Here is a 10173-nt window from a genome sequence, read left to right as displayed (position 1 = left end):
TCCTCCTCTGGCTGCCCGCCCGGGTCGTCTCCTCCTCCGACGCCTACCACTGCACCGTCAAGTACGCCGCCCACCTCAACCCCATCTACGCCGGCAAGATCGTCCGCGTCCCCGCCGCCGACGTCCGCCAAGCCTCCTCCCACCGCCCTTCCTCCGCCGCCAGGCCGGAAGTACACGTCAAGAGCCGGCCACAACCTACCGCCGTCACCAAGTAGCGCGCGCGCGCCGGCGGAGGCGCAGAGACGCCGTGCTTGCTTCCTGACCGCGGCTCAGCAATCCGTGGACCGGCCGACAGCGTAGTGGACCTGATAATGACTACTTAGTACTTCGTTTCAATACTCTTTTGACTCGAATTTTTTACCAAATCGGCAAGAACTATTCCCCAATCAATCGGCGACAACTGAAAGTGTAGATTCCGAGTTTTGTCTCTTATCTATTCTAGGGCAGGCAGTCTTGGTTGATGAGAGTGCACATGTTGCAGTCTTTGATTCCCTGTTGATCAACCCAATGGTTTCAACAATTTTGATCCCCGACCGTGGTCTTGATTATTATAGTATGGAGTATTATTCTCGATCAACTGAAAGTTATGTTAGCTATATCCTGCTTCAAATTCTCCTATGATTATGGAACCAATGGTTTCAACAGTTTTGATCACCGTGGTCTTGCTTATAGTACATTCATCATGATCAATTGAAAGCTGTTCCTTTGGTCATGAAATCACTCAATTTCAATCTTTTTGTACATCCAGTATCCTCCTAGTTCGTTCTTCTCAACTTGAAATTATTATGTTGGTTATCCTGCAAAAAAAAGGACTCTTTTCTTCATCAGTTTAACAGTCTGTTCATAATTGAATATCTCGTCTGTTTTCAGCAACAAATACAATCTGGATGAACATGTTAAATAACGGGGTCATACACGGTTTAACGATCAACACAAAGTTGAACTGTTCTAAAAAAAAACTCTGCAAAACCTGGTGCTCAAGTATACTGTACAAAATACTGCAAAACGATCACTGATTTATATATTTTACACACATTAACCTCCCAGTTCGTTCTTCTCAACTTGAAATTATTGAAATGACTTAATTTTAATCAGTGTAATAACTATTGGCCAGCTGATGTTCCTATGCTTCGGCAATAGCATGTCTGACATAATGTACGTGAGTTTTCAGCAACAATTACAAGTCAAACACAATTCTAGCAAGCGTGAGATAACAGTACATCAAGCCAAGACTGTTCAGAAACTTGCGCTGAAATTCAAGCATGAAAAAAGTTAAGTTGATCGATGTTTGGATAAAATACAGGTAGGGTTGAAGCTTTGATGATTTACATAAAAGTTTTGTACTGGCAGCACCACATTGATCAACCAAAAGATTGTTCACAAACTTGGCAAAACCTGGTGCACTTAAAAGAATCTAGTTAACCTTGCAGTTTCAGGCATAGAGAGTTTCAGTACCATATGCGACACAGCTCAGATCCCCAAAGTAGCAAAACCTGGTGCTCAAGTATATTGTGAACCAACCAGTAGTATGTAATCATCAAAAGAAGCTAAACGGATTCCACAGGCATCTCAGCATTCATAAACTTGGAGATAAGAACTTGGAGAAACTAAAAGTTTCCAACTGCAAATACAGAAGGCCTAGGAGAGGTATCAAAACAGGGCCGTCATAGAAAACCATGACCTCGTAACAGTCGGGTCAAGCAGAGTTCACTACTACTGGAAGAGTCTACGATCAGGCTGCTACTTCTTCAAAAGTCTCTCCGGGAACAAGCTGTGGTACGTCGTCGTCGTTCTCCTCCTTGGCCTGGACGGCGCCTTGAGCAGCCACCTGCTTCTGCATCTCCTCAGCAATCCTCTTCAGGTGCTCCATGTTGTCAGGACCTGAAAGAAACAAGCAGGCATTAGTAAACTGGCTACATTGTTGTGTATATTCTTATGAAACGTAACAGGAACTGAATATGCTTCAATGTGTCAAAGCTGGCAAAAGAAATGCAAACTGACAGACAATAAACAGAATGGCTATTACTTGGAATGCCTAGTGGTTGAGGAACAACATTAACTCTAGTGCCTAGCTTGGGATAACCAACATGACCTAAAAGGAAGGAAAAAAATATTGAGTAAAGATGCTGCTATACACATGAGCTTGGCAACATAATTCTCATAAGAGGTAGGCCACAGGTAACATAAGCCACTCAATCTTTAATAGATAGAACATGACTTAGATACTCATGTCAAATTGCCAGTACGGAATTATAGAATGATCGCTGTGTGTGAAAAGGGGTAACATACCCAATTGGTTGATGATCCCAGGAAGAACATCTTGTAGCTCTGTCAAGAAGAACCATAAACGTAAGTGATAACAATACAAAAAATACCAAATAAATGCCATCAAAACAGAGTAACCCAAGGCAACATATATTATATTAAGGAAGAAACATGTTCCTTAGAGCAGGCTAAACCAAAGGCAGGTACTCATATCATGGATGCAAATCAAAGAGTATAGGCATGCATGGCATGTCATGGATACAAACCAAAGTGTCTCAGCAGGCATGTCATGGCAAGGATGGAAACCAAGTGTCTAGGCAGGTATGGCATGTCATGAATGGAAACCAAGTGTCTAGGCATGTATGGCATGTCATGAACGGAAACCAAAGATGCTACAGGGTGACAAGACTAATCAGTTGCACAAATATGCATGTAAAATGGCCAAAATCAAAATGATCATTTTTACATGTTGAGATTGACTAGGACAATTCATACATCACAATCAATTGATTAAGAATGGCTTTGATTGTGGGGTCAGATGCTGTCTCAAAGCAATTGCATCTATAAATCTTGTAACTTGCATCATTATGGAAGAGAGAAGCGAGTAGATCCATACTCTTGGTCTGGGGGGTTCCACTGACCACCCATGTGTTTGCGGCGATGGAGGCTTGCACTACACACCACGCAAACAAGTCAGTCGATCAGCAAAGCATTCCACTTCCGCTAGCATGGTATGGTAAGAGCCAAAGCGGCAGCAGCTGCAAGTAATGTAGAAGAAGGAGGAACCTTTGGGGTTGGCGAACTGGATGACGAGGTCGTCCTTGAAGATGTTGACCTCCTCGATGGCCGGGATGGTGTTGACGCCCACCCTCTTGAGCGTGCTCTGCAGCCGCTTGTCGTCCGTGGTCGCCGTCTTGTGCACCGCCTTCTTCTTCCTGCAAAGAAACCAAAGCCCGCGCATTGAGCCCAGCGATTAACACGGAAAGGCCCGAGCTTGTGCAGATCGTTCGCGCCATGCGAGTGGACAGAGGACGTACCGGCGCACGGTGCCTTTCCCGCCGGTGCGGACGGCGCCGGCCATCTTCATGAGCCTCTCCTTGTTCATCTGCAGAAACCAACCAAACACCGCAAACTGTCAGGGCTCGGGAGATCTCTACGGTGTGGAGCGATCGGAGCGGGTTGATCTGAACTCGAGATTCGCTCGTTTGACATTGCGTGGAGGTGGGGAAGGGAGGAGGGCTGACCTTCACGGAGCGAGTGCGGCGGCGCCGGCGACGGGAAGCGGGAGTTCAGTGAGAGAGACCAGGAGGGGGGAGGGTCGGCGGCGCTGGAGTGTGTTGTAGGTTTTGAGGGAGGAGGATTATAGGGTTTTCGATTTTGCGTTCCAGCCCCTCATGTTTTTCTATTCTATGCATTAAGATCTGGATAAAGTTGAGCTAGCCCATCTCGTATGGGCCTGGCCGTGTATTCATTGGCCCTGGACTGGTTACCACGAGGAGGATGGGCCCAATTCTCCACGAGCTGCCGAGCTTTCGAAAAAAAACTGAACTTTCCAAGCTCTCTATAAAGATATTGTCAGCAAATTTCCAAAAATCTCTTCAAGCCCCTGTGTGCAAATTTTGCATGGGCGTGGTCGTGTATGCATGTTAGTGATCCTACAAAAGCTGAAAATTTATTGTGGGCGGCTAGAACGTAGAATCAGAATGTCTTGTATGTTTATCCACCATCAAACAAGCTTTACATTGTTCTGATGGTTGATAAACGATGTGAAATCAAAACAAAATGAAAGATCAAAAATAATTCCACAGTACAAGCCATGTTCACAGGGTTAATTAAGTTTGATCAACGAGTTGGCTTCAGAATCCATCATCATCTCTTGGGCTACCCATAATTCTACCCCTTTTGATCCAAATTAATTACCGTAGATTTAGATAAAATGTTGACTAAATCTAACTAGCTTTATTAAGCCTACCACTTGGTTTATTGAACCCGCGACAACTGTTTTGGATCAAAGAGAGTAGCAAATATCACTCGACCTTCAATACTAGTTTAGTTCACGAGCTCCTCTCATGTACGGATTTTAGATATTGGATCCTATGAAAAAATGTAGAGATTTTAAATGGAAGGGTTTTACTAGGCTACTATATGCAGATGCACATAGATGCTACAAGAAATTTGGAGTTTTATAAGATCGTGTTACGTGCACACGGAAAACAAGAGAAAGTCACCAAATCACGGACAAGAACCAACAGTAGCATGAGAATCCAACCAAGAACAACCAAAAAAAACCTACCCGCTAGTGCCAAGTTTAATCACACGATCCATGTTGCCTCCTAGTACATATTTTTTAACATACTCACAATAAAAAGCAATTCTATAATAATGTGAATCCAAATATATTTCATACCATAAAGAAACAAAATTTCCACGACACAAACAATCCACATATAATACAAGAATCAGGCAACTCAGAAGGCAATTTGTTTTGCTCATGAATGATGAAATAAAATTGGAGCAAACCCATACCTCTTCTACACATAAAGCATAGAGAAATTTATGTTGATGCATTTGAGTAAAATATTACATCTAAGAAGGACAACATGTGAGACCAGTGTGGAAATTATGATATACCAAAATAGTTGCACTCATCATGTAGCCTTGGAGTATGTGAAAAACATACGAACATTTAGTCTCACTGCATGGACATTTCAGTCTATTATTATGTGCACTCGAGAACAATAATATGCAATAGATAAAAAGAGCTAATACATCAACATTTCGCTGAACTACTGTAGGAAACAAAAAATACTCTATGAGATCTTCAAGAAAATCATATCCGGTTAGACTCTCATTTCCCTAAATATTATAGAGAAAGATTTCAGTAACGGTGTTTGCTAAGCAAACCACTATAACATCAACACTTGACATGTAGCCTTAACTAAATCGGTAAGATAAATTAAGACATATCAGCAAGCCAACACGAAGAAACCATCATAACTACTATATTAAACCTTAACAGATCCGATTTTTCTCAGATTTTTGGTTAATTTTGTTGCTTAGACCGTTTGCTGACACGTGTGGTTAAGTGCATCCAGTTGATTTCGTGTACACATATGGGGACGTCCTGCTTTTCCTTTTGGGTTTGCCTGTCTCCTTCCCGATTTCTTTCCTTCGATCCGTGTGTGCCTAACCTTTTTCATGCTGGTATTGTGGGTCCGCACTATCTCTGACCGGACCCATATGTTCCTACCGCTGTTACATTGTGGGGCCACGCCATTAGCGGTGGAGCGGTGCGGTTCCGCTGCGTGCCTCTTCCCATGTATTATTGTTAACCCATGTTTTCCTCCGTCCTCCATCCGCCTCTTTCCTTTCTCTGAATTTCTCCTCTTCTTCTTAGCTTGGATTTTTACTGGGATGGTCCGTCCGCCGTGTCGTCCACTGGTTTGGCCTGCCGATGGAGGGCCTGCTCATCCTTCTTCTGCCTCTGTTCGTGCATGGAGGGCGGTCCATGGGGGCTGCCCGCTGTTCCTGGCCGCCGCGGTGGTCGGCCGGCTGGTCGCAGCCGACTTGCCCCTCGGTTGCCACCGCGTACAGGCCCCGGTGCTACGTGCCGGCGGCCCGGCGCCAGCCGCCTTCGTCTTCTTCTGCATCTGTTGCGCATCTGGCTTTTGAGTACACCGGCATCCATCTTCTCCTTTGGGTGACTCGCCGGCGTCACCGGCAAAACCAGAAGCTCTCCCCAGTACGAGCTTCCCATGGTCTGCGGCCTCCACTCTCTATCTCTGATCTAGATCCTGGAGAAGGAGCAGAGGAGGTTGTTGGAAATCAAATTCTACAGACTGGTTAGACCATGAGGAAACCAGGGCCGCTCTTGGCCATGGAGTGCTTCACGGCGCTGACCCGACTCTGGAGCTCGATGAGGCCAACATCATATGGGGCGCGGGAGAAGCTACGGCGTCCTCGCGTCGACGCCCACCTCCAAGGCCTCTAAGCCGCGCGCCACCAGAGGCCGCCGGTGACGGTGGTGTTGGCCTCGATGCCCATGAAATCTCAGAAGGTCCAAAATCATCCGCGGAGTATGGTGGGTAGCGCCGGTCCGGGGCGGTGGCCGTACACCACCACAGCGACGCGTACGGCTTACCTGGTGTGCGGCGACGGCGGGTGGGTGCCGCCGCAGTTCTCAGGCCCGGCCCAAGGGGGGGGCGGGAGGGGCGGCCGCCCTGGGCCCAACGAAATTTGGGGCCCTCCAGATGTAAGTTTATACTACTAGGCCCATTGAAATGGAATTTTATAAGAAGCCCGTTGTATCCACGAAGCGGAATTGGCTTTCAACTCTTATATGCTTAATTATATAGTTAGGAGGTTACTGTCAACAGGTGACATTACCAGGGTTCATGCTTCTCCTTCTGTTACTTCTACATACTCTGCTATGAGATTGCTAAACCACATATGCCATGTGGTAGCGTTCATGCTTCTCCTTACCTCTTGACAAAATTTTCCTCTACATGTGAATATAAACAACACCACAGGTTTCTCATATGAGTCTTTTATGGTGTTCACGGATGGCTGAAGCTTTTTGTAGCTATGGAATAGTGACTGTACATTCTCCAGTCTTCACTATGGATTGTTTCTCTTTACATGAAGTGTAGATTTTCCCAGGTACGTATGTCGCCTTCTAACCTTTAGTTGCAGCTTGTGTGTGGCAATGCACATAAGCAACTCTTGAGCCTAGATGGTCCTAGACTCCAACTCCTATTTCTTCATGGGTGCTATTCCTATCTGAAGGCATATAATTTGGTGATCATATAATCATGTAGCTTCTTGAGAGCAAGATAGCAGAGGCTAAGCAGAACAAAGATACTCTAAAAGCCTGTGCTCAATCAGCACAGTACTTATTTTTCTTTTATTGATTATTTCACTGTCTGCTGCTTCATAGTGTGCATGCTCTGAGTTTGATAATTGATCTTCTTTTTCTCCAGGAGACCAGGACTGCAACAAAAGTGAGTGGAGTGTTGAGGAATGTAAATACAAGTAGTGCCCTTTCAGCTGTTAAAATGGTGGAAAGGGGTGTTCACTAGATGATCTAATCTTTTGTAATGCAGCTCTGGCCAACAAGCAATCTATGAGGATATATGAACTATCATCCACACAATCTGGATCGACATAGTAGGAAGATGAATCGGTGCCTCGAGAGCTACCTTAAGATGCAGGATGTGCATACGGTAATCTTCTTTCTTTTTTTCCCGACCCCAATCATTACTTAAGAGTTTCTTTTGTTACAAGGTATGTTAGATCTTCATTTATATTTCAGAATTTCTTGGGCGATATAGTTGGTGGCTAAAATATGCACAATTGGTGCGCTATACTCATATAGTTCAATGTAAGCTCAATGGGTAAAGGAGTTTTATGTTGTGTGCCAGTGGGCTGACGGTTGCAACTACAACAAAATTATTATTGCTACCACGTACTTTGGCAGTCATTTTAAGTTGCTCTAATCAGAGATTATCTGATCTTTGGATTCATGTGTAGTAATACAAATATTTCAATGCAAGAAAATATGACCAATCTAGCATCAGTGATTAGTCTCAATAACAGTACACTGTTCTTCATGGGTGCTATTCCTATCTGAAGGCATATAATTTGGTGACCATATAATTATGTAGCTTCTTGAGAGCAAGATAGCAGAGGCTAAGCAGAACAAAGATACTCTAAAAGCCTATTCTCAATCAGCACAATACTTATTTTTCTTTTATTGATTATTTCACTGTCTGCTGCTTCATAGTGTGCATGCTCTGAGTTTGATAATTGATCTTCTTTTTCTCCAGGACTGCAACAAAAGTGAGTGAAGTGTTGAGGAATGTAAATACAAGTAGTGCCCTTTCAGCATCTGTTAAAATGGTGGAAAGGGGTGTTCACTAGATGATCTAATCTTTTGTAATGCAGCTCTGGCCAACAAGCAATCCATGAGGATATATGAACTATCATCCACACAATCTGGATCGACATAGTAGGAAGATGAATCGGTGCCTCGAGAGTACCTTAAGATGCAGGATGTGCACACGGTAATCTTCTTTCTTTTTTGCCCGACCCCAATCATTACTTAAGAGTTTCTTTTGTTACAAGGTATGTTAGATCTTCATTTATATTTCAGAATTTCTTGGGTGATGTAGTTGGTGGCTAAAATATGCACAGTTGGTGCGCTATACTCATATAGTTCAATGTAAGCTAAATGGGTAAAGGAGTTTTACGTTGTGTGTCAGTGGGCTGACGGTTGCAACTACAACAAAATTATTATTGCTACCACGTACTTTGGCCATCATTTTAAGTAGCTCTAATCGGAGATTATCTGATCTTTGGATTCATGTGTAGTAATACAAATATTTCAATGCAAGAAAATATGACCAATCTAGCATCAGTGATTAGTCTCAATAACAGTACACGATTTGAAGGCTGACAAATGGAATGAGGCCTAAGTATTATTTGAAGGCGACGTTGACATATTGAGTAAACGATTCAGTGTTTAGATTCTAATCTTATAGGTCTTCTTGAGTAATTAAGTTGCCACAAAGAGTCACAATTTACTCAACACACGCTGCTACAATATTTACATGATGTATTGGACGGTGTGTTCCTTCTGAACTAATTTCTATTTCGGTTAATATGATACATGTCACTTACATAATTACGACATGTTCATCTGGGTAAAACTGATTTATTTTCATATAAGATATTTAATAGTTCATGTTTTATTAATTAATGTCCGTTTCCATTGCTTTATTTTGCAGTGTTTGTTTTCCACCATAATTATGTGAGTTGATTGCTCGGCATTATACGAATTGGTTCATGTATATACTCATCTTTCTCTTCTTATATATTCCACTTACATGCTATATCTGCTTCGTTCATTAATTTAATTCCTCATTCTTTTGTTTTCCAGGGTTTGTCCTCTTTGGAAAATACCAAACTTGCTCCTCACTATACTATTGTATGCCGTGCCAGGTGTTGAAATTTCTGGGTACACTATAGTTTAGGATAACTTTCTGCTTATATTCTGATGCCTTACCTATAACCAACTGTTTCTACTCGAAGTCCTTTGTGGTTGATGAGATTCTAGATGATGTGCTTTCTGATTAGGTGTTACTGAGGTCAGTTTGTATGAATTTCTTAATGCAAATTTTTTCAGTCCAAGAAGCATTAAAATCTTGCTTCCGTCCCAAGGGAACATGATGAAAGGGATGTGCGCCAACTAATCTTATAGATTAATTCAGGGCACGGGTAAAAGAAGGTTCAGTTTACACCTTAGAAAATTCATCATTGCTGATGTGCGGAATAAATACAGAGTAGCAGATCATCCTTACAGAATCAAAATTACTCAGTGCTCAAAGGTTCAGGAAATCATTCCACAACCTGATAACCTTCCTCTATTTTCATATAATGCAACTCGTTTGAGGTCCTGCAGATACGTGCAGTCGACAATAGTCCTGTCAGGTATTCACTTCACTGCACATGTGATCGAGTGCTTATATTATTTATGCTACTCAGTTATCTATTATTGTTTCTTCTTATTTTTCTACTCTGTATTTATTTCTGCTCTGTTAGGTATTCACTTCAGTGCACATGCTAGATTAAATTACACACTACCATTGCGGTACACTGATCTTACTCTGTTATTTCCCCAGCAAGCAGTAAGATACCATCTGCATCATCAGACCAACCTGTTCCAACTACCCGAGACATATATGAAGCACTGTCGATGTCGTTTTTCGTTGTTATTTTCTTTCAGCTTTCTACTAGAAGCATTAACTTCCCTGCTCATTTTTCCGTTGGAGTTCCTCGCAGCAATAGGCTTAGGATAGCAGATACAGATACTGAAGTGCACATGCTGCTGGTCATCCTCGCTGAGCTCTG

The 10173-nt window shown here is 43.0% G+C and overlaps 1 protein-coding gene across 1 annotated transcript; it reads right to left on the bottom strand.

The window, feature by feature from the left end:
* Nucleotides 1-1527: 1527 nt before the first annotated feature.
* On the bottom strand, nucleotides 1528-3627 carry LOC124704697 (nascent polypeptide-associated complex subunit beta-like). The gene is made up of 6 exons (XM_047236968.1): nucleotides 3510-3627; nucleotides 3303-3370; nucleotides 3052-3200; nucleotides 2882-2938; nucleotides 2290-2328; nucleotides 1528-1881 (listed from the first exon to the last, which is right to left on the bottom strand). Exons 2-6 carry the CDS (start codon nucleotides 3368-3370, stop codon nucleotides 1733-1735), a joined length of 462 nt encoding a protein of 153 aa, XP_047092924.1. The 5' UTR covers nucleotides 3510-3627; the 3' UTR covers nucleotides 1528-1732.
* Nucleotides 3628-10173: the final 6546 nt, after the last annotated feature.

The sequence above is a fragment of the Lolium rigidum genome, chromosome 3 (assembly GCF_022539505.1).
Source record: "Lolium rigidum isolate FL_2022 chromosome 3, APGP_CSIRO_Lrig_0.1, whole genome shotgun sequence".
NCBI lineage: Eukaryota > Viridiplantae > Streptophyta > Magnoliopsida > Poales > Poaceae > Lolium > Lolium rigidum.
Note: the sequence above shows the minus strand (reverse complement) of the source record. Positions and strands in the feature narration are given on the sequence as shown.